We start from the raw sequence: 24136 nt of genomic DNA, 5'->3' as shown, positions 1-24136 counted from the left end.
ATTGTTGACACCTTTGTTGGAACAGAGAGATACTATAAAGTGTCTTACGTTCCTCACTGGGGTTTCTGTCTCTTGGGTTACAGGGACGTGAACACCACCATCATGGAGCTCCTGATTATGGTGTATGCGTGTAAGACCTCTTGTGCCAAAAGCATTATTGGCGTGATTCCCTACTTCCCCTACAGCAAACAGTGCAAGATGAGAAAAAGAGGCTCCATTGTTTCTAAGTTGCTGGCTTCAATGATGTGCAAAGCTGGTAAGAATGGCAGATTTGATCATTGGGAACCTGGGGGTTTTATTTTTATCTTAGAAATTGTAAAGCATTTAAAAAATTAAATTAGAATGCTGAACAGAGTTAAAATAGTGATACAGCATTTACAGTTAACTAATTTATGAGAAAAGAGTGTAGAGAATTCTCTCCTGTTCCCAACTCCCCAAAACACAAAGATAAGGAGCGTGACTTATTTATTATTCTTATATTCTTTGTTTAAAAGTTATGTTGAAGCCCTGACTAGTGTGCCTCAGTGGGTTGGACTATTGTCCTACAAACCACAAGGTCCAGGTTTGATTCTGGTCAGGACACTTGCCTAGGTTGCAGGCCAGTCCCCCGCTTGGGGGCATGTGAGAGGCAGCTGATTGATGTTTCTCTCCTTCTCTTTCTCTCTCCCTCCCCCTCTCTCTAAAAATAAAAAAATAATTTCAAAAATTATTGAAATTACAAGTTATAATTATATTAAGTCATTTTTAAAGGGGGAAAGGTCATTTGGAACTAACTGTTTTAACCCAGCAGCTACTTTTATTTTAGTCTCTTTCCTTTCCCAGGACAGGTTGGTATATTTTGTAAACCATGTTTATTACTTTGTGTTCTGTATTTTCAGGTAACATGGTGTCTCTCTCTTGTTTCTAAATCACCTCCAGAGTTGTTACTGTGTGTGTACATGTGTGTATATGATTATAGAAGACACATATCACAGCATCTGCACAGAGAAAAGTGAATGAAAAGTCCTCATTATCACTATATTTCAATAGACATTTACTATAGAATAAATTTCCTACGGCAGCATTCAGTGAAGGCAAAAATAAAACAAAGTTTGACAAAACCCAAACCTCTGCAATCTCATGAGCATACCCCATTGAAAACAGTGATAGGTAGCAAGGGAGCTGCCTGTTAGGGAGCAGGCTGGCTCACTGAAACTCTCAGAAAGTTTCTGCCCTTCTCTTCTAGCCTTGCTCCTGGGCAGTGACATTAGGCTTACTTTCCTGTTCTTTTCGGAAAGTTTTGCTTTTTATAATTTTTCCAGTTGAAATTTTTTATGCTTTTGTAGTAATTGTTTCAGATATCCTTTACTGAGCCAGTGGGTGAAGGTTCTTCATTTTTTCCAATTATGGGCCTGTACAGTTTGCCTTAGTACCTTAAGGTAGTATTTGTCTTAATATGGTTTTGCCATACCTGTTAAACTTCAAGGAGATATAATTTGCTATAATACAATTATCAGAGACATTTCTTGTTGTTACTATCTTTGCTATTTTAAGACTTAAAATTGATGTGAAAATCATGTACCTCTGTGTAAGAAAAATGACTCGTCTTTCCTTCTTGAGTCAGGAAAAACCCAGTTCTCTAGTGGTCAACCTCCTGTATGTCTCCTTGACTGCTCACACAGAGCACTTCACTTCTGACACTTTTGGTCACCAAATGTGTAGCTTTTCCCTAAACCTAGCAATTCTCCATGACATTAGCTGGCTGGCCTATAATTTAACTAATTCTGACACTGTCTGTCCAGAGATAGAGTCAGATTCCCCAGATTCAGGGCTCAGTCCCACAGATCTGCCCCCTCTCCCCTGAGGTGCCAATTGCAAGTTTAGGTTGTCACCTGTGCTTCTGACCAGTTGGCCATAAATCTGAAGTTCCCACCATCCCCTTCTTAAGTTTGATCAGTTTGCTAGAGTAGCTCATAGAACTTGAGAAAATAAGATATAATACATGATACAAATGAACATCTGGATGGAAGAGATGGGTAGGACCAGCTATGTAGGACTAAGGGGCATGGAGCTTCCACACCCTCTCTACTGCGCCTCTCGTGCTGATGCTTCCACCTATTCACCAGCTTGGAAGGTCTTCCAAACTATTGCCATTGGGATTTTATGGAGGCTTTTACATAGACGTAATCAGCCATTTCTGACCCCTCTCACCTCTCTGGAGAAAGGAGGAGGAACTGAAACTCCTCTGCTTGGTCTCTCTGGTGACTAGCCCATCCAGGAGCCACCAGGGTCTCCTCGTGCTCTTGTCACTCAGGAAATCACAACAGTTTTAGGTACTTTGTGCCAGGTACCAGGGACGAAGACTGGTAGACAGGTTTTCTGTAATCTCACAATCTCATACTAAAATATCTGAGATATACAGATGCTGAATTTTTATGAGGAGAACAATTTTAATTGTAATTTATTATGTATAGTATCCTGTTTTATATAGTACTTATTTCATACTGTGCAACTGGTTATTAAACTATTTATGTGTTTGTCTCTGCTTTATTTTCAAAGGTCTAACTCATCTTATTACTATGGATTTACACCAGAAGGAAATTCAGGGCTTCTTCAATATTCCTGTTGATAATTTAAGAGCATCTCCTTTCTTATTACAATATATTCAAGAAGAGGTGAGCTACTCACTTTTTTACTTAACTTTTGGTTTAAGGTTGAAAGATGTTTCCATGTCCTTGGGCTGTCCATAAAAGATTCAAACTTGATATATTCTGCTTCATGTGCTACTTACTTTAGAAATGTAATTCACTATATTTTAAAATTTCTAATCTTTAATTTCTTTTGCTAAGCTCTTAAGATTGCTTTTCCCTCCTTTGGACCTCAGGCACTGGAAGTGACTTGTCATAATAATGACAACTCACTCTCATCTCTGGTCCATTTGTGGTCCTGGCCTTCTTTTATGTATCCATCTATCTACCCTAACTTCCTGTCCATCCATCTATGGTAGTCAGTGTCCATGATCCTACTACCTGGCAAGTAAATTAGAGTCATCCTCATAACTTACAGTCACTTGTGTGGTCCTTGTCTGTTACCTCCCCTGTCTCCTCCCACCTAGGGAACCATCATCCTGAATCTTCATCTTTCTCCTAATTTCCTTCTTATGTAGTTTTATCTCATTAATATATGTGTGTGTGTGTGAACAGTATATGTTGTTGAATGATAAAAACACAAGAATACATATTTTTAAACTTTATGAAAAAGAACAGACTGTAATCCATTGGGTATTTTTTCACTTGATGTTACACTAGTGAGATTCATCCACATTGTGTATGTCACAGCTCATCCATTTGACCACTGGCAAACACTTCCTGTGCAGCTGTTACCGCAGTTTGTTCATAAGGTTTGTGCTGTTGTGAGAGTGCTCCTGTGAGCTTCACTGTATGTCTCTCCTGTGGTACTTCAGCAAAAGTGTATGTTGGCTATATACCTACGGGTGAATTGCTAGGTTGTATGGTGTGTGGATTATTAATTTTTCTGAAACAGTTATGCCAACTTACATTCCCACCAACAATGAATTAGATAGATATCCTGTGGATCCATTTTTGCTTCAATACTTGTATTATCAGAATCAAAAGTTTTTGATAGTTGAATGTCTATGATACGGTATCTTGTCATTTTGCTGGGTACATTTCTGATGACTTTAGAAGTCGAACATTCTTAGCTGTTTTTTTCTTTGAAAAAGTGCTTTTGTCTCCAGTGGTTTTGTTTCTTTGTGAGCTGCAGGCATTCTTTTTTAAGTCTCAGTTCTAGACATGTGTTAGGGTTTGTTTTACATGTGTCTCTCTGTTTCTATCTTGTCTTTAGTTTTCTGTAGGGAGTCTTGGTCAGCAGACATACTAAAATTTTTTTTCATTGAGGTGAAATTCACATAGCATAAAATTCACCATTTTAACACAAACTATCATGCACTTAGTACAGTCACAGTGTTGTGCAACTGCCACCTCTGTCTAGTTTAAAACTTATTACTCCAGAACACCCCGTACCCATTAAGTACTCCCCTTTCTTCCCTTTCTGCAGCCCTTGGCAACCACTAATGTGCTTTCCGTCTCTGAGGATTTGCCTGTTCTGGATAGTTCATATAAATGGAATCATACAGTATGTGACCTTTTGCGTTTGGCATCTTTTACTTAATGTAATGCTTTTGAGGTTTACCAACATTATAGCATGTATCAGAACTTCATTGGTCTCTGTGTACCAGGACTTTTTAAGGAAATTGTGAAGAGGAAGGCTACAAATATATTTTTACTGTGCCTGTTGAAATCCTATCCTATCTTATCAACTTTTAAAATAGGAACTTCTAGAATTACCCTGTTTCTTTATTTTTTAATTTTGTAATTTTTAAAAAATTAAGATTTAAATCTTTAAAATTAAAGATTTTATTTATTTTTCTTTAGAGAGGAAGGGAAGGAGAGAAGGAGAGAAATGTCAATGTATGGTTGCCTCTTGTGAGTCTCCTGCTGGGAACTGGCCTGCAACCCAGGCACGTGCCCTGACTGGGAATCGAACCGCGATCGTGTGGTTAGAAGGCCCGTGCTTGCTCAATCCACTCAGCTACACCAGCCAGGGCTACCATGTTTCTGATTGAATTACACTCTACCCCTCAACCCCCAAGTATTCTTACTGTCTATATCAAGCCATTCTCATTATCACAGAAATGAGATATGGCGGGACGTGGAAAACCAGGGTTGGGGGAGGGGATTTGCAACAAGTGTGGAATATAGGGCAGTTGGGTTCTTTGTGTTTCCACAAGTGGCCTGATGATGTTTTCCCTTAATGGTTCAGAGAGAAGCTGGAAGTTTGGAAGTCAGACTTCTTTGACATGTGGTGTGTTTTCCCTCTCTCCTTGATAATGAGTAATCTTTTTCTAAAGTGAAAATTTCTATTTACATTGGCAGTGTAGGGAAATGCATGTCTATATGCAGTAATTCTGACAGTAGTGATGAAGGCCTAGATTCCCTGCACCATCACCCTGGTCCTGGACCCCTCTGCAGAGGTAGGCCTCGGTACCAGCTTGCTTTGTGTTCTGTATCCTCTTAGCTTTCTCTTTGTATCTCCCTCCTTGTCTATATACCAGTGATTTTCAGCCTTTTTCATCTCATGGTGCACATAAACTAATTACTAAAGTTCTCTGGCACACCAAGATGTGTTATATTTTTTGGTGATCTGACCAAAAAGGTATAATTTTGATTCATTCACATGGGATGGCTGCTGGTGTGTGGCTGTCATCATTTTCTTTTTTTAAAAGATTTTATTTATTTATTTATCTTTAGAGAGGAAGGAGACAGGGAGAGAAACATCAATGTATGGTTGCCTTTTGTGCGTCCCCTGCTGGTAGTTAGCCTGCAAGGAACTGGCCTGCAACCCAGGCATGTGCCCTGACTGGGAATTGAACCATGATCGTTGTGTTCACAGGCCCGTGTTCAATCCACTGAGCTATGCCAGCCAGGGCTTCTTTTTTTTTTTTTAATTTAAATTTTAAAATTTATTTATTTAAGTTTTTTTAAGATTTTATTTATTTATCTTAGAGGGAAAGGGAAGGAAAGAGAGAGAGAGAGAAACATCAGTGTATGGTTGCCTCTCATGCATCCCCTGCTGGGAACCGGGAACTGGCCTGCAACCCAGGCATGTTCCCTGACTGGAAATTGAACTGCGATCGTGTGGTTTGCAGGCCCGCACTCAATCCACTGAGCTACACCAGCCAGGGCTAAGTTTTTTAAAAATATATTTTATTCATTATGCCATTATAGTTGTCCCATTCCCCTCCTTCACTCCCTCCACCCTGTACACCCCTCCCCCACCATTCCCCCCTTTCCTTCATGTCCATGAGTCACAAGTTCTTTAGATTCTGTATTTCCCATAGTATTCCTGCCCTCCCCCCTATTTTCTACCAACCGTCTATGCTACTTATTCTCTGTGCCTTCTCCCCCCTTCTCCTCCTCCCACTGCCCTGTTGGTAACCCTCCATGTGATCTCCATTTCTATGGCTCCACTCCTGATCTAGCTGTCCTCTTAGTTTGCTTCTGTTTTAGGTGTGGTTGTTAGTAACTGTGAGTTTGCTGTCCTTTCAATGTTCATAATTTTTATCTTCTTTTTCTTAGGTAAGTCCCTTGAACATTTCATATAATAAGGGCTTGGTGATGATGAACTCCTTGAATTTGATCTTATCTGAGAAGCACTTTATCTGCCCTTCCATTCTAAATGAAAGCTTTGCTGGATAGAGCAATCTCGGATGTAGGTCCTTGTCTTTCATGACTTGGAATACTTCTTTCCAGCCCCTTCTTGCCTGTAAGGTCTCTTTTGAGAAATGAGCTGACAGTCTGATGGGCACTCCTTTGTAGGTGACTGTCCCCTTATCTCTCGTTGCTTCTAGAATTCTCTCCTTCATTTTAATCTTGGCTAATGTAATGATGATGTGCCTTGGTGTGCTCCTTCTTGGGTCCAGCTTCTTTGGGACTCTCTGAGCTTCCTGGATTTCCTGGAAGTCTATTTCCTTTGCCAGACTGGGGAAGTTCTCCTTTATTGTTTGTTCAAATAAGTGTTCCACTTGTGGCTGTTTCTTTCCCCCTTCTGGTACCCCTATAATTCAGATGTTGGAACGTTTAAAGATGTCCTGGAGGTTCCTAAGCCTCTCCTCATTTTTTTTGAAGTCTCATTTCTTCATTCCATTCTGGTTGGATGTTTCATTCTTCCTTCTGGTCCATTCCATTGATTTGAGTCCTAGTTTCCTTTCCATCACTATTGGTTTCCTGTGCATTTCCCTTCATTTCAATCAGTTTATTCCTTCATATATTCCTCTAATTTGTGGCTAAAATCAACCAATTCTGTGAGCATCCTCACCAGTGTATTGAACTGTGCATCTAAAAGGCTGGCTATTTCTTGGTCACTTAGAATTATAGGCTCTGGGGCTTTGAGCTGTTCTTGAGTCATAATGTTTGGTTTGTTCACACCTGTTATGTATGAGGGGCGGAACCTTAGCTGTTCTCCAGAGCTGGGCGACCCAGTCACTGGGTTGTGACGCTGTACGTGGAGGTAGGGTCAGAGAGGGGAAAAAAAATGGCGTTTTGCTCCGCTCAGCTCTCTCAGATTTCTGTCCCCTCTGTGGCTTCCCACAAGCAGATTGGGCCCCTCTGGTGCTGGTTCCCGAGTGTGTGAGCCTGTGTACTCTCCAGGACCCTATGGGTCCCTCCAATGAACTCTCTGTGAGCCTGGGACCCCCTCCTGGCCCCTCAACCCTGAGAAAGTCTTTCCAGTTGGTGCTTTCAGGCTCTAATTCCTGTCGCTGGGGTCCTAGCCCAAGTGGTCTGTCTCACTGTTCGCTCCTTTGCTTGGTTTATCTGCACGCGAATGTGTGACTGCAGTCAGCCAGCCGCCCCGTGCCCTCACTGGGTCCGCCCGTGCCACTCCATGCCTGGGATCCACCAACCACCTCCACCTCTGCTCTTGGGTCGGTCGGACCAAATGATCTTTCCAACCCGACTCCACTCTGCCGCTGACTCAGCCCCTCTTACTGGTCTGGCTGAGTGGTTTGTTGTTGTTGGACTTCCGTACAGTTCAATTTTCACTGTTTTGGCTGCATTTTTGTTTCTAAAACTTAGCTGTCTTTAAATTTAGTTGTGGGAGTGGGCACAGTATTTCCACCTACGCCTCCATCTTGGCTGGAACATCATTTTCTTATTTGATGATCTAAGGGAAAAGAGGTCTGTGCCCCTGACTAAAGTCAGTTATTGCATGTTTTACAGATTCTTGTGGCACACTGGTTGGAAATAGCTGCTATATGCACATAGTTGTAGATACTGATTTGTGGGTCGTTTAAAAAAATTGACATACTGTTTGCATTGTTTTCCAAGTTCTTCTTTCCCAGGCTGGCATCTGGAGGCCTTTCCATGCTAAAATGTGTAGATGTACCTCTTTCTTTATAATTTCTATGTACTACATGTTCCTTAGTTTAGAACAGTGATATTCAGTGACACTGGAAATGCATTATCTGCTGTTCAGTGTGGTGGCCACCAATCACCTGGCTAGTGACTTTTGAGCCCTTGAAATGTGCCTAGTGTGAGTGGAGAACTGAATCTTTCATTTTTTTAGGCTTAATTAATTTAAATAGTTACACTTTGAGATGTTTAAAGTATAAGTTTAAATGAACCCATTTTTTCCTACCATTTTCCTCTTGATTAAGTTGTTTTAATATTTTACTCTTTAAATTGAAATATTTTATTTTCAAAACTTATTCATTTTAAGTCATGCTGCTTTGGAAATTCTTGTATTAACATATTTGAGTACTTATATGAGTGTTTTTGTGAGATAATTAAGAAAGGGGATTGCTTGATTCAAAAATGTATATATTTAAAATGTTTTAATAGACACTGCAAAATTTTCAGTTTTCTAAAAACTTAGTATTTAATAGATACCATAAAAATTGCAGTTATCTGAAGGGGGCTGTATTAATTTACACTCCTAGTAACAGTGCTTATGATAGTACCTGTTGCCCAGGCCTTGATTTTGCTAATTTATAAATAAAACAACACTACATTATTTGAATTTTTTTTTATTCTCCTGATTTCTAGTGTGATTATCATGAGAGTTTTTTTTTGGGGGGGGGGTACAGAATTTTCCCCATCTAAAATAGTGTTTTATATTTTTGCTGTGGTTTTGTAATTTCAGCAGGATGTGTCTGGGGTGATCTTTTTTTTCATTCATCTCTCTAGATACTCACTGGGTCCCTTGCATTACAGGGAATTCTGTTCCCTGTAATTTGGTATTTTATCCTTTTATGTTTTTCCCCTTTGGGAACTGTTATATGCAGATTTTGGATGTAGTCTATATTGTTTAACTTCTTTTTTTTTTAAATATAGTTTATTGATTATACCATTACAGTTGTTCTATTCCCCCCTTCATTCCCTTCCACCCACACACTCCCTCCCCCACCCTTCTCCTTCCTTAGTTTATAACCACGTGTCTCAACTTCTTTAGATTCTATATTTCCCCCACTATTCTCGCCCTCCCCCTATCTATTTTCTACCTACCATCTATGCTATTTTCTGTGCCTTCTCCCCCCTTCTCCTCCTCCCACCCCCCTGTTGCTAACCCTCCATGTGTTCTTCATTTCTATGGTTCCACTCCTGATCTAGCTGTCCTCTTGGTTTGCTTTTGTTTTAGGTGTGGTTGTTAATAACTGTGTGTTTGCTGTCCTTTCACTGTTCATATTTTTCATCTTCTTTTTCTTATATAAGTCCCTTTAGCATTTCATATAATAAGGGCTTGGTGATGATGAACTCCTTGAACTTGACCTTATCTGAGAAGCACTTTATCTGTCCTTCCATTCTAAATGAAAGTTTTGCTGGATAAAGCAATCTTGGCTGTAGGTCTTTGGATTTCATGACTTGGAATACTTCTTTCCAGCCCCTTCTTGCCTGTAAGGTCTCTTTTGAGAAATCCGCTGACAGTCTGATGGGTACTCCTTTGTAGGTGACTGTCCCCTTATCCCTTGCTGCTTCTAGGATTCTCTCCTTCATTTTAGTCTTGGCTAATGTAATTATGATGTGCCTTGGTGTGTTCCTTCTTGGGTCCAACTTCTTTGGGACTCTCTGAGCTTCCTGGATTTCCTGGAAGTCTATTTCCTTTGCCAGACTGGGGAAGTTCTCCTTTATTATTTGTTCAAATAAGTTTTCCACTCGTGGCTGTTTCTTTCCCCCTTCTGGTACCCCTATAATCCGGATGTTGGAACGTTTAAAGATGTCCTGGAGGTTCCTAAGCCTCTCCTCATTTTTTTGAATTCTTGTTTCTTTACTATTTTCTGGTTGGATGTTTTGTTCTTCCTTCTGGTCCACTCCCTTGATTTGAGTCCCATTTTCCTTTCCATCGCTATTGGTTTCCTGGACATCTCCCTTCATTTCAATTAGTTTAGCCTTCATATGTTCCTCTAATTTGTGACTATGTTCCTCTAATTTGTGACTGTACTCTACCAATTCTGTGAGCATCCTGATAAATAGTGTTTTAAACTGGGCTTCTGAGAGGCTGGCAATCTGTTGGTCGCTTAGAGTTATTGGCTCTGGGACTTTGAGTTCTTGCACCATCTTTTGGGCTGTTTGTGCCTGTTAAGTAGCAGGAACGGAGCCCTAGGTTTTCACCAGAGCAGGGCAACTAAGTCGCTGGGTTGTGACGTTGTATGTGGGGGCGGGGTCAAAGAGGGACAATGGCTTCCCTCCGGCACCCGCCTCTGCGACCCCCACCAGCACCGCAGCCACAACCGTCACCAGGGCCACTCGCCCCGCTCCACTGCACGCGAGTGTGCCACCGCTGTCAGCCCTCCACCACTGGGTTCGCCCCCTGGGGCCTGCGTGGTCCGTCTCACTGCGCGAGAATGTGCGACCTTGGTCAGTCTGCCCCGCACCCCGACTAGGTCTGGGCTGCCTGCGCTCCTAGGTCTGTCCTTCCCAACCCTGCTCCGCTGCTGGCTCTGCCTCTATTACCGTCCCCGTTGAACGGTTCGTAGCTGTCGGACTTCTGTATAATTCGGTTTTCTGGTCTCTGGGTGTGTCTTAGTTCTCCAAAACTTTTGTTGTATCCAAACTTGGTTGTGGGAGAAGGCACAGTGTTTCCACCTATGCCTCCATCTTGGCAGAAGTCTACCTTTTTTCTTTAAGTTTTGTGTCCTTACATCCCTTATTGTAGGAAAATTCCTTGGCTTACTCTCCCAGGTTGGTTCTTCAGCTGTGTCTGTAGCCAGCCAGCTGTTGAGTTTCTTACTTGGACCGTAATCACTTCCACTTCCTGGATTTCTTTTTTAGTTCTTTTTCATAGAAACTTGTTTTTTTTTTTTACACATGTTTTTTTGCTTTAACTTTTTTTTATTGTTCTTTTGTTACAGTTGTCCCCATTTTTCCCTCTTGTTGCTCTTCTCTGACCCATCCAACCCCTGCTCCCAAAGACAATCTCCTCCCTCCACATTGTCCTCATTGGTGGATGCTTTGTGCATATTCCCCTTCTTTCTCCCATCATCTCCCTCCCCCGCACCTCCGGTCCCTGTCAGTTTGTTCTTTATTTCCATGTCTCTGGTTCTTTTTTGCTCATTTGTTTGTTTCTAAGTGCCCATCAGTAAATGAGAAGATCAAAAAACTGTGGTACATTTACACAGTGGGATACTACACAGCAGAAAGAATGAAGGAACTTTTGCTTTAACTTCTGAGGAGAAAATAGACCTGTTTTTATTTGTCCTTTCTTAACTGTTTCCTCAGTTATTTCTTCTCTTGGCTGGGTTTTTTGCTATTTGATGACATTTGATAAGGCAGGAAAGTACATTAAAAAACAGTTTAGAAAGATACCTAGCAAAAATAAGGAAATTATCCAAATGTAAATATTTTTTGCTACCTTACCTACTGACAGTGTTGGATAAGTTAGGCCTTCGTATAAGAACATCTGATCTATCTTCTTAATCAGTTTTTTGTTGGTTTACTAAGTATTTACTGTTTAGTGCTTCCCATATGCTAAGCATTGTCATGGTGCTAGCTATTTAAGCGCTTCTAGTTGTGAGAAAAAAGCAGTTGGAGATATATTTGAATGAAATGATACAATTTAATGATGTGATTAAATGTTAAGAACATGAAGTATTGAAAATATTACCAAGATGAAGTCAGAAACATACTCAGCTTAAAAATAATTCTGTCTTGCAAACTCTCAGTTGATCATGGATATATCTTCAGTTATAATTATCACTAGCATAGATCACTTTAAGAGTTCAACTTCATTGACTCCAGAGTAGACCAATACTTTAGTTTTCTTAAGGGCTCCTAATATCTTTATAAAACAGCACTGGACTGATTGTCTTTTAACAAATTGGTTTCTTCATTATATGATAGATACAGTAAATAGTGAACGTACTAATTTGGAATTTGACAATTACCTTGGGTTCAGATTGCATGGATATTATACTTACCCTGTGACATGACAACTTCTTGATGACATAAAATGTTCTCATACTGCATTACCAATATCTGCTGGCATGTAGAAACAGGCTTAATCACCAATTAGCCCAGGTTTTTTCCTGAAAGAGGTCTGTGAGGCTCCTACCTTGATAATATTTTTTCTAGGTAGGCATTTCTTCATTTTCCAAAGGAGAAATTTACTTTGAACTTTTCTCTTTTTGGAAAACTTTCATCAAATGACCAGGCGACGGTTTTGAGTCAGTTGCACTGTTCTGTTTATTGATCTTTGGGTGTTGGTGTTGCGGAGTCATGGCAGTAACTCCTGATGTCTCATCTGTCACAGATTCCGGATTACAGGAATGCAGTCATCGTAGCCAAGTCTCCAGCCTCAGCAAAGAGGTAGGTGGGTGTTCACAACTGAGTGCTCCCAGGTCCACATCCAGGATTCAACCTCAGTGGTGCCCACTGGTGTCCTGCAGGGTTCAGCCTTGGCAGGGTTCAGAGTCCCTGAAGGATGGATGGCGCAGGTGACGAATGAAGAGTCAGACACCAGGTTGGATGCTGGAGAACAGCCAGCCTCTGTGGGTCTGACCGAACTCACTGAGTTTGATTTAAGCTTTATTTTTATAGAGATTGAAACATAACATTAAAGGAGCAGGACATGAAGTTATGTTAAACAAAGGTTATTTTGACCAGGAGAGTCATTAGTCAGACAATTAGAGCCAGCTGTATGAATAGAGCTTTTGATGTCCTGGTTTTCTTATCTAATTCTATTCCTGTCCAAGGTAGAGGAGGGGCTGTTATTCTAACAACTTTTAGATATTCAGGGGCTACTTCACTGGCAGGGGGATTTGTTCTCTGGCAAAGAGATTATTTTGTACAACTTCATTGGAATTATGCGGACCATTAGTCCTGAAACGCAGGTGTCTAAAAATCCCACCACCTATTAATCACAAAACGAACATGCAAGGCGAGATAGACAGGAAATCCAGCCACAGCTGCCTCTGCTGTGCAGATGCATCTCATCTGTCCCGACTGTGTCAAGGGACAGCTGCTGGTCAGCTCCCGACAGTGTCCCTTAGTTTTGTTTTGTGGACTGATAGTTTAAAAGATTATCTGCTGACTCCATTTGTTAAGTGATGATTAATTTTCTTCTTTTGTTATAACTCCAGTCTGTAACCACCAGTCATGTTTCTTGACTAAAGCCACCCAGGTCTGGGCATTCCTGACCTAGCGCTTTCCTCACTCCAGATTGTCTGTTGCTGGTTGTCAGTCTTCAAGTCTGGCATTTATAATACTAGCAAATACACTTTGTAGTTTTGTACTGCCTTGGATTCAGTGATTTACTAACAGGATTGTATTCAGCCCAGTGATCACATATTGGTATATGTTAAAAGGTGACATTTTACAAAATTAAAACACTCTGAGGCTTCAAATGGGGTAGTGCTGAGTCACCTGTAACCTGGAATAACTTGACTTGTCACTCTAGTACTTGCTGCATTTGGGCTGAGAGGGTTTCATATACCAGTGTTTCCAGAGAAGCCACTCCAGTGCAGAGAGAGAGAACAAAATCAAATGTAGGAAGAAATGTGGTCTTTTTCCTAAAAAAGCTATAAAATTATTTCCCTCAGTGGGGTGGGCTGGGAAGGGAGTAAAAGACAGAAAACCGTACTTGAACAATAGTTAAATAAAAAAAAATTATTTCCCACAATTGGATCCCTTTGCTCTCTGGGTCATTGCTGAGTCCTGTGCAGTGGAAGACACAGGGGCACCTCTAGCCCAGACCCATGGACTGGTAGCATTGATACGAGCAGCAGGGGAGTTTAACACAGCAAGTGTGGTGTGGAAGAGGGACGGATAAGCAGTTCTCTCTGATAAGAATGGCATTGGTACATTAATTAGGTTGGCCTTTATGATAGCCATGAAGGTGCCCTGTTCTTAGAGCTGTCCTCCTAGTGCAGCCAGGGCTGTGCCCACACGTGCCTCCTTGGAGGAGCTCCATCAGTCTCCCGCTGCCCATCTGATTAAGTCACAGTAAACTGTGACTCATTTTGGAAGATAAACATTTCAAACAACTTTCTCAAACAAAAAGGCTGAATTAATTTTAATTTAGTGATTTATTTTTCTCTAATGTACAGGCTTTTAAAAAATGAAGGTAAAAATCATTACATACAGTTAACCATTTTAAAGTATACAATTCACTGGTATTTAGTGCATTCACAATGTTGTGCAACCACTGCCTCACTCTAGAAAACCCCCTGTGCTTCTTGTGTAATCACTTTCTGGTCCCTTCTCCCCTCAGCCCCTGGCAACTAGTAATCCGCTTTCTGTCTCTGGATTTGCTTATTCTAATATTTCATATAAATGGAATCATACCATACATGGCCTTTTGTGTCTGGTTTCTTTCACTTAGCATAATGTTTTCAAGGGCCATTATGTTATAGCTTGTGTTAGCATTCCATTTCTTTTTATAGCTGAATGATACTACACTGTATGGATATACCATACTTTATCTGTTCATCCATTGATGGACATTTGGGTTGTTTCCACCTTTTGGCTATTTTGAATAATGCTGCTATGAACATTTGCTTATAAGTTTCTACATTGACAAATGCTGTTATTTGTTGTGAATGTATACCTAGGATTAAAATTCTATGTTTACATTTTTGAGGGACTACTAAACTGTTTTCCAGAGCTGCTGTTTTCTATTTTATGCTCTGACCAGCAGTGTACAAGGGTTCTAATTTTTTCACATTGTTACTAACATTGTTTTCTGGTTTTTGAATATAGCCATCCTAACAGGTGTGAAGTAGAATCTCATTATGGTTTTGATTTGGATTTCTCTGATGACTAATGATATTGAGCATATTTTTATATGCTTGTGGCCATTAGTATGTCTTTGGAGAAATGTCTGCTAAAGTCCTTTGCTCATTTTCTGATTGGGTTATTTGTCTTTTTGTTGTTGAGTTATAGGATTTATTTATACATTCTAGATACTAACCCTTATCAGATACATGCTTTGCAAATATTTTACCCAATTTGGTAGGCTGTTGTCTTTTCCCTTTCTTCATAGTGTCCTTTGATGTACAAAAGTGTTTAGTTTTTATGAAGTCCAATATAGCTTGTTTGTTGTTGCTTGTGCTTCAGCATCATATCTAAGATTCATTGCTCCTATGTTTTCTGTTAATAGTTTAGTTTTAGCTCTTGTATTTAGGTTGTAGAGCCGTTTTGAGTTAATTTTTTATACGGAGTGAGGCAGGGATTCAGCTTCTTTCTTTCCATGTGATTATCCAGTTCAGTCGTCCAGCATCACTTGTTGGAAAGACTGTTCTTTCCCTCTTGAGTGGCTTTGGCACCATGTTAAAAATCAATTGACCATAGATGTTTACATTTATTTGTGGACCCTCGGTTCTATTCCATTGTCTGTATGCCAGTACCACCTTGTTTTCATTACTGTAGCTTGGTAGTAACAGTTAAATCTAAACAATCAGAAGTGGGTGGAAGTGGGAGTATAGACTTTTTACATGTCCTCCGTGAACATCAAGAGGGGAGTGGCCTTGCTACCACTGGGCTGGTGAAAGCTGTGGCTCCACTAGGGCTCCTTGGACACCACCCGTGGGGATGGAGGGAAGGCACCTCTTCACTGCTGAGGAGCAGAAGTCCAGGTTTTACGCTCCACTGACCCTGGTAGGCAGGGCTCATCATTGCTGAGTATGGATGAAGTCGTAGCTCCCTACTTGGACTTCTCTTAAATCACCCATTGGGGGCTTTGGGGTGTATCATAGCTTGGAAGGGGAGGAAGTGTAGATCCTCTACTTGGTCTTTTCTCATGCAGGGGAGGGATGCAGTTACAGTTTTTTCTGTGATATTTGTCTGGAGTAAGGCTGTTACGGTCATCAAATTTTCTCACATGCAAGGTTGTTTCTTTCTTGGTCCTTTGGACAGAGAGAGTAGGCTCTTTGGGGCTTTGCCCACTGGCATGTCTGGGTTGACTGCTTCTGCAGCCCGCAAGTCTGGTCTGGAGAATGCCTAAAGAAAGCCCAGAGGATGCACCACTGAGTCATTTCTGCCGTCCTGAGTCCCCTAGCCAGTCTGCTTTCTCTTCTCCACCATTAGTGTTTTCTTCTGTGTGTTTCATATGTGAGGAGGACCCCCCAAAACCAAATTATATTCTAGAGGGTGGTCCCCTTATAATACAGGCTTCCTTCACTAGGTGTGTATTTTAGGAACCCATCTGTATCAGTATAGCAGTTGGCATTATCGTGAGAGGCTGCTTTTGGCTTCAGTGAATTTTTTTTTAAATTTTAAGACTGAAGATTCTTTCAGCATGTTTGCCCATTTCATGATGGGTGATTGTGAGTGCATCTTCCCAACACCACACTGAGTGTTCAGCAGTTTTTGACCAAAACAGCATGACTCCCATGCCCCACCTTCCCTATTATATGATCTTGCCCCAAGTGATCTGCTTTTGCTTCCCTGGATGAACAAAGTTCTCAAAGGGGAATGTTTTGCTGATGTGGAAGAGGTGAAACAGAAAATGACAGAAGCATTAAAGGGCATTCAAATCGATGAGTTCAAAAACTATTTTGAGCAGTGGAAAAAAATGTCTCAGTAGGTGTATTGCATCAAATGGATAGTACTTCGAAGGTGACTGAAGTTTAAACATGTAAGAATAAATACACAATTTTTATTAATATATTACATTTTGGGGGGGTCCCCCCTCATATAATATCCAGGGTTTTATTGTACTTTGTGGGAGGGGTACTCCATCTCAGTAGAAACAGAAATGGCTGCAGTATATTTTGATAATTTTTTCCCCCACTAAATACCATGATGAATTTTCTTTTGACTTGCCCATCTGGGTAGTCTTTTGGTAACTTTATAATTCTCGTTTTATATCTAACATCACATGTTGATGAGGTAGATGGATGAATGGTAGAGTTTTTTCATTACAGTAGCCTTTTGTTCAGTTTATTTGGCATTAGTATGGGAGTGGTGTTTGTTATTTATCCAGTTAGATGTTTATTGAGAAACTATTGTGTTAATCCACATGTAGGCCTAGGAAGATGCCCTCAGGGAGCTTGTGTTGTATGTCCAATGTTACTATTGTGGGCCAAATGTTTGTACTCCCACCCAAAGTTCATATGTTGAAATTTTAATCTTAACCCACCGCGATGGTGTTACGAGGTGAGGCCTTTGGGAGGTCATTAGGTCACGAAGGTGGAGCCCCTGGGGATGGGACTGGTGCCCTCATAAGAAGAGACAGAGAGAGCATGCTGCTCTGGCTCTCTGCTGTCTGCCTTCTGAGAATACGAGAACGTGGCCACCTGCAAACGAGGTTTGCTGATGCTTCGGTCTTGGACTTTTGTGTAAGCCACCCAGTCTGTGGTGGTCTCTTGTAGTAGCTGGAACTAAGACATCGATATTATCTCATTTGACCTTCTCTACCTAGGAGGTCAGTGTTTCTCTCTCACAGAGATGAGGAAGCAGCCCTAGGGAGATGAAGAAACTTATCTAAGGTGATTCAGCGACATGCTCTTCACTGGAAGGTAGTGGCACAACTCATTACTTCTTAGAATGTTTTCCATGCCAGTGATTATGGGATTTGGGTCTTGGCCAAATATGATAGGAATTGATTTGCTCATTTACCTGGTCTTCACTTAATATATATGTGAGTTCCACTGCATGCTGGGTGCTGTGCCAAGTTTGTTAGGCAAAATTTTGACAACAGTTTTCTAAGGTGGTGAGCAGTATAGTCATTGCTCCTTTCCTCTGGAGTTTGCTGACTGCCCTCTATAGGGTAGTAGATCCTTAGGTAGATTGGAGTGAAGGATCCAATCCCTTCCCCCCCCCCATCTTCTGTAGTTTTGTCCATGTAATTTATACTGCATTAAAGAAGTATTTTAAGATTAAGATAGTTGCTACAAAAGGCTAATTTATATACAGATGAAGTTATAACATAATATAATTACAGCTTGGGTTTGCTCTCCGTATTAAAAGTGTTGTGAGAGTTCTGTGGTCAGTTGCCTCTGACATAGTGAAGTCGACTTCATGGCTGTGTGTTTCTCATAGCTGTGGAGTATTGATTTTCTTTTACTCTAATGTCCTGATTTGTACATTCATCCAGAGTAAGAGTTTGAAATAGCACTATCTGGCTTAGAGACATAACATTTAAAAAATATTTTATTGATTATGCTATTAAAATTGTCCCAGTTTTTCCTCCTTTGCCCGCCTGCATCCAGTATCCCCCATTCCCTCCAGCAATCCCCACACCATTGTTTGTGTCCATGGGTTGTGCATATAAGTTCTTTGGCTTCTGCATTTCCTATACCATACTTAACATCCCGGTTTATTTTGTGCCTACTAATTTGTGCTTCTTAATCCCTGCACTTTTTCCCCTAATCTTCCCCTTCCCCCTCCAATCTGGCAATCATCCAAATGATCTCTGTATCGGTGATTCTGTTTCTGTTCTGCTTGTTTCCTTAGTTTTTTTTTTTAGATTCAGTTGTTGATAGTTGTGAATTTATTTCTGTTTTAATGTTCGTAATTTTCATCTTCTTTTTCTTAGAAAGTCCCCTTAACATTTCATATAATAAGGGCTTGGTGACAATGAATTCCTTTAGCTTTACCTTGTCTGGGAAGCACTTTATTTACTCTCTATTCTAAATGATAGCTTTGCTGGGTAGTGTAATCTAGAGTGTAGGTCCTTGATTTTCATCACTTTGAGTACTTCTTGCCAGTTCCTTCTTGCCTGCAAAGCTTCTTTTGAGAAACCAGCTGATAGTCTTTTGGGAACTCCTTTGTAGGTAACTCTCTGCTTTTCTCTTGCTGCTTTTAAGATTCTCTCTTTATTTTTGCCCTGGCTGGTATACCTCAGTGGATTGAGCGCAGCCCTGCGAACCAGAGGATTCAATTCCCAGTCAGGTCAGATGCCTGGGTTGCAGGCCAGTTCCCAGCAGGGGATGCATGAGAGGCAACCATGCATTGGTATTTCTCTCCCTCCCTCCTTCCCTTCCCTTCCTTTCTAAAGATAAATAAATAAACTCTTTAACAAAATTTAAAGATTCTCTTTTTATTTTTAACCTTTGGCATTTTAATTATGATGTATCTTGGTGTGGTCCTCTTTGGGGCCAACTTCTTTGGGACTTTCTAAGCTTCCTGGTCTTGTAAGTCTATTTCCTTTGACAGATTGGGGTTTTGTCTCATTATTTTTTCAACTAAGTTTTCGATTTCTTGCCATTACTTTTCTCCTTCTGACACCTCTGTGATTTGAATGCTTGTATGTTTGAAGTTGTCCCAGAGGCTCCTTACTCTATCCTTGTTTTTTTGGATTCTGTGTTCTTTTTTAAAGATTTTATTTATTTATTTATTTATTTAAGAGAGAAAGGAAGGGAGGGAAAAAGAGGGAGAGAACCATTGGTGTGCAAGAGATACATTGATTTGCTGCCTCTCACACAACCGGAACTGGGGACCTGGCCTGCAACCCAGGCATGTGCCCTGACTGGAAAACAAACCGGTGACCTCTTGGTTCCCAGGCTGGCACTCAGTCTACTGAGCCACACCAGCCAGGGCAGATTATTTTCTTCTTCACATGATCTTAGCCAAAAGGCCGAGAAGCGATAGATTATTTTCTTCTTGCCCTTCTGATTGAATTTTTTTTTCCTTGTGTTCCAAATCTTTGATTTGATTCTTGGTTTCATCCCCTTCACTGTTGGTTCCCTGTAAATTTTTCTTTATTTTATGTAGTGTAACAGTTATTTCTGCCTTGGTCTTTTTTATGCTGTTGAAGTACCCACTGAGTTCCTTGAGTGCCTAATAACCAAGGTTTTTTAAAAAATATATTTTATTGAGTATGCCATTACAGTTGTCCAATTTCCCCCCTTCATTCCCCTCCATCTTGTACACCCCTCCTCCCACATTCCCCCCCTTTAATTCATATCCATGTGTTCTAAATTCTTTAGCTTCTGCATTTCCCACACTTGCCCTCCCCTGTCTATTTTCTCCACACCATCTATGCTACTTATTCTCTGTACCTTCTTCCCCAGTCACCTCCTCCCACTCCCCTGTTGCTAACCCTCCATGTGATCTCCATTTCTGTGTCTCTGCTCCTGATCTAGCTATCCACTTAGTTAGTTTTTGTTTTAGGTGTGGTTGTTAATAACTGTGAGTTTGCTGTCCTTTCACTGTTCATATTTTTTAACTCCTTTTTCTTAGATAAGTCCCTTTAACATTTCATATAATAAGGCCTTGGTGATGATGAATTCCTTTAACTTGACCTTATTTGAGGAGTACTTTATCTGCCCTTCCATTCTAAATGAAAGCTTTGCTGGATAGAGCAATCTTGGATGTAGGTTCTTGCCTTTCATGACTTAGAATACTTCTTTCCATGCCCTTCTTGCCTGTAAGGTCTCTCTTGAGAAATGAGCTGACAGTCTGATGGGGACTCCTTTGTAGGTGACTGTCCCCTATCTCTTGCTGCTTCTAGGATTCTCTCCTTCATTTTAATCTTGGCTAATGTAATTATGATGTGCTTCGGTGCCGCAGCCCGCTGCAGCAAGGGTGGTCACGAAGTGAGGCGAGAGACTTTAAATTAAATGATGGAGAGGACCATAAGCTCTGCTGGCATTATGGCCAATTTATTCAAGCAATAGCTGTTTTATATACAAACTGTTAAAGCCTAAAGCAAGACTGCAGGGAACGAGAAACAATGTTGTTTTTCAAAGTTCGTGCACTCCCTTAAGCTACCAAGGGCAAGAAGTTCTCATAACCATCTGGGAACATGACACCTGCGCCAGAGCCTTGTTGTGTCTTTCAAGGCTGGGAACTAAGAGGTTAGGAAAGTGTCAAGGTACCCCCCGGCTCCAGGGACCAGAAACCAAGTTCATCCACCATTCTCACAGTGGAGAACTCTGTCCTTGGTCCCCTTATGGCCTAGTATGGCCTAGCGGGCCCACACTTTGGTATGCTCCTCCTTGGGTCCAACTTCTTTGGGACTCTCTGAGTTTCCTGGACTTCCTGGAAGTCTATTTCCTTTGCCAGTTGGGGAAGTTCTCCTTTATGATTTGTTCATGTAAGTTTTCCACGTGTTGCTCTTCCTCTTCTCCTTCTGGTACCCCTATAATTCAGATGTTGGAACCTTTAAAGATGTCTTGGAGGTCCCTAAGCCTCTCTTCATTTTTTTTTGAATTTTTGTTTCTTCATTCTTTCCTGTTTGGTTGTTTCTTTCTTCCTTTTGGTCTACTCCATTGATTTGAATCCCAGTTTTCTTTCCATCACAGTTGGTTCTCTGTGTATTTTCCTTCATTTCACTTAGTGTAGCCTTCATTTTTTCATCTAATTTGCAACCAAAATCAACCAATTCTGTGAGCATCCTGATCATCAGTGTTTTGAACTGTGCATGTGATATGTTGGCTGTCTCTTGGTCGCTTAGAAGTATTGGCTCTGGGGCTTTGGGCTATTTTTCTGCTTGAGCCATTATATTTTGGTCTGTTTGCACCTGTTATGTATGAGGGGCGGAGCCTTAGGTGTTCCCTAGGGTGGGACAACCCCTGTCACTGGGTTGTGAGGCTGTATGTGGGGGCGGGGTTAGAGAGGGAGCAATGGCGCTTTTTCCTTTCTGTCTCGGATTTCGGTCCCCTCTGCCACTTCCCACAAGCAAATTGGGCCCTTCTGGTGCTGGTTCCCAGGTGAGTGGGCTTGTGTACATTCAAGAACCCTGTGGGTCTCTCCATTGAACTCTCTTGTGAGGCTGGGAGCCTCTCCTGGCACCTCAGTCCCCCAAAGTTTTTCCAGTTGGTGCTTTTAGGCTTTATTTTCCATTGCTGGGGCCCTGGGTTGCCCGGTCTATCTCACTGCCCCCTTTTTTTTTGCCTGGTTTATCTGCGTGTGAATGTGTGTCTGAGGTCAGCCAACTGCCTTGCGTGTCTCACTGGGTTTGCTCATTTCCTCCTCGCACCCAGTTCTGCTAACCACCACCTCTTCCTGCCAGATCCCTCTCCCTTGGCCACTGACTCTGCCCCTCTTACCAGTCTGGATGAATGGTTCATTGTTGTTGGACTTTGGTAAAGTTCAATTTTCTGTCTGTTCTGGTTGTATTTTTGTTTCTAAATCTTTATTGTCCTTAAATTTGGTTGTGCGAAGAGGTACAGTATTTCCACCTACGCCTCCATTTTGGCTGGAAGTCCATAACCATTGTTTAGAATTCTACATCTAATAGGTTGCTTATGTTCTTTTTGTTTAGTTATTTTTCTGGAGTTTTGTTCTGTTCTTTAATTTGGTCCATATTCCTTTGTCTCCTCATTTTGACAGCCTCCACACGTTTGTTTCTGTGTGTTAGGTAGAGCTGTTTCACCTCCCTGTCTTGGTAGGATGGCCTAATGTAGAAGAGCACACCATAAGTTGGATGGGGCAGAGCCTTAGGTAATTGCATGGACAGGGCAATCCCTGCCATTGTCCCATTGGACAATACTGTTGTCCAGGTTGATGGAGTCTCAGACATGATGCTGCCACCATGTGTTGGGGAGAGCTCAGAAAAAAGACCATGGCTGCTTCCTGGCCTCTGGAGTTTTGTTTGGGAGGAAGCTGTCCCCCAGCACTAGTCATGATGCCAGACACTTCATATTCTCTCCTTCTGCCACTGGTGCCCTTCAAACTGCTGCCCTGGTACTGGAGCCCAGAGGGAGTGACTCTGCAAATCCTAAGTCCCTTGTAAACCCTGTAAGAGGAGATACCAAGAATCCCACAGTTTCTTCCACCACCCCAAGCCACACTGGTTTTTACAGCTGAAAGTTATGGGGACTTCCTGGCACTGGCACCTTGGGCTGGGTAGTGGGTCTGGGGCTTGGATCTCTCACTCGTGAGAGTTGACTCCCGATTTTTACCCACCACATGTGGGTGTGGGACCGCCTCCTTGCTCATCTCTGCCCCTCCTACCTGTCTGAATGATTGTGACTTCTTTAATTCCTTGGTTATCGAACTTCAGTACAGCTCAGTTTTTAGATGATTTTGGGTTATAGTTGTTTTGTAGTTCAGTTTTAATTTTTGCTGTGATTGTACAAGGAGGCGAGCCATGTTTACCTACGCCTCCATCTTCACTGGAAGTGACATGCTGTTTTTTGATCTGATTGTTTCTAGCTTCTTCCTCCAAGTTCTTTAATTTTTATTCTTACCTGAGGACATTTTTTCATTGCTTTTTTTTAGAGAGGAAGGGAGAGAGAGTAATATTGATGTGAGAGAGAAACAGCAAATGGTTGCCTCCTGTGTATGTTCCTGGACCAGGGATCAAACCCACAGCCTGGGTATGTGCCTCAACCAGGAATTAAACTTGCAGCCCTTTTTTTATGGCACGATGCTCCAACCAGCTGAACCACACCAACCAGGGCCCTCCAAGTTTTTCATTTAGCACCTAATCTTAGAAAACTTTTGTAGTCCATTTAAAAGACACTCTAGAGCAGCAGGAGGATAGTTAAACTCAGAGTCAGTAGACATGAACTGGGGCCTAGCCAGTGTCTGTGACAACTGTAAGAACCACAGTCAGACAGTCTCTACAGGCCTCAGTTTTCCTCATCAGCGAAATGAAGATAACACCTGTACTGCTTGTCGTATCTTACAGAGTTGTAATAAGCGTCAGGGAACATATGATGAAAGGATTTTGCAAGTTAAAATACCACTATGCAGCCCTGACTGGAGTGGATCAGTGGGTTGGGTGACATTCATAGACTAAAGTTCACCAGTTCAATTCCAAGTCAGGGCACATGCCTGGGTTGTAGGCCAGGTCCCCATTTGGGGGGCATGCAAGAGGCAACCAACTGACATCTCTCCCTCTCTTTTTTCCTCTCTTCCCCCATCTCTAAAAAGTAAATAAAATCTTCTAAAATAAATAACTAAATAAACACCACTATGTAGAACAGAGGTTGTTGGTGCCCTTAGAATTCTGAAGTTATTGATGAATATGAAGAGTCTGTGGTTTTAGAGTTCTTTGATAGTGGGCAGTTGTTTTGAGGAAAAGGTTCATCTAAGAATATAATGTTGCTTTAATAAGGAGAAACTGCTTCCTTTAATGAGTTGTTTGGAATTCTTTCTTAGAATAACTGAGTAGGAAAAAATCTGAAATCCTGTGTTGTGTTCTAACTCATGATGTAAATTAACCCTCATCATTATACCACCAGTATAGCAGG

The 24136-nt window shown here is 41.4% G+C and overlaps 1 protein-coding gene across 6 annotated transcripts in view; it reads left to right on the top strand.

The window, feature by feature from the left end:
- PRPSAP2 (phosphoribosyl pyrophosphate synthetase associated protein 2) overlaps positions 1 to 24136 on the top strand; it is a 76072-nt gene that overhangs the window by 28741 nt on the left and 23195 nt on the right. For 5 of the 6 annotated variants that reach the window (XM_037068786.1, XM_037068785.1, XM_037068790.1 and 2 more), the window contains 3 exons: positions 84 to 256; positions 2539 to 2654; positions 12304 to 12359. In XM_037068786.1, coding sequence (XP_036924681.1) covers positions 84 to 256; positions 2539 to 2654; positions 12304 to 12359 — 345 coding nt within the window. The remainder of the gene's footprint in view (positions 1 to 83; positions 257 to 2538; positions 2655 to 12303; positions 12360 to 24136) is intronic. The other variant, XM_037068787.1, reaches the window with a different exon arrangement.

The sequence above is a fragment of the Sturnira hondurensis genome, unplaced genomic scaffold, assembly GCF_014824575.4.
Source record: "Sturnira hondurensis isolate 20B ecotype Veracruz unplaced genomic scaffold, ASM1482457v3 Scaffold0018097, whole genome shotgun sequence".
NCBI classification, from domain to species: Eukaryota; Metazoa; Chordata; class Mammalia; order Chiroptera; family Phyllostomidae; genus Sturnira; species Sturnira hondurensis.
This window is presented reverse-complemented; position numbering and strand designations above follow the sequence as displayed.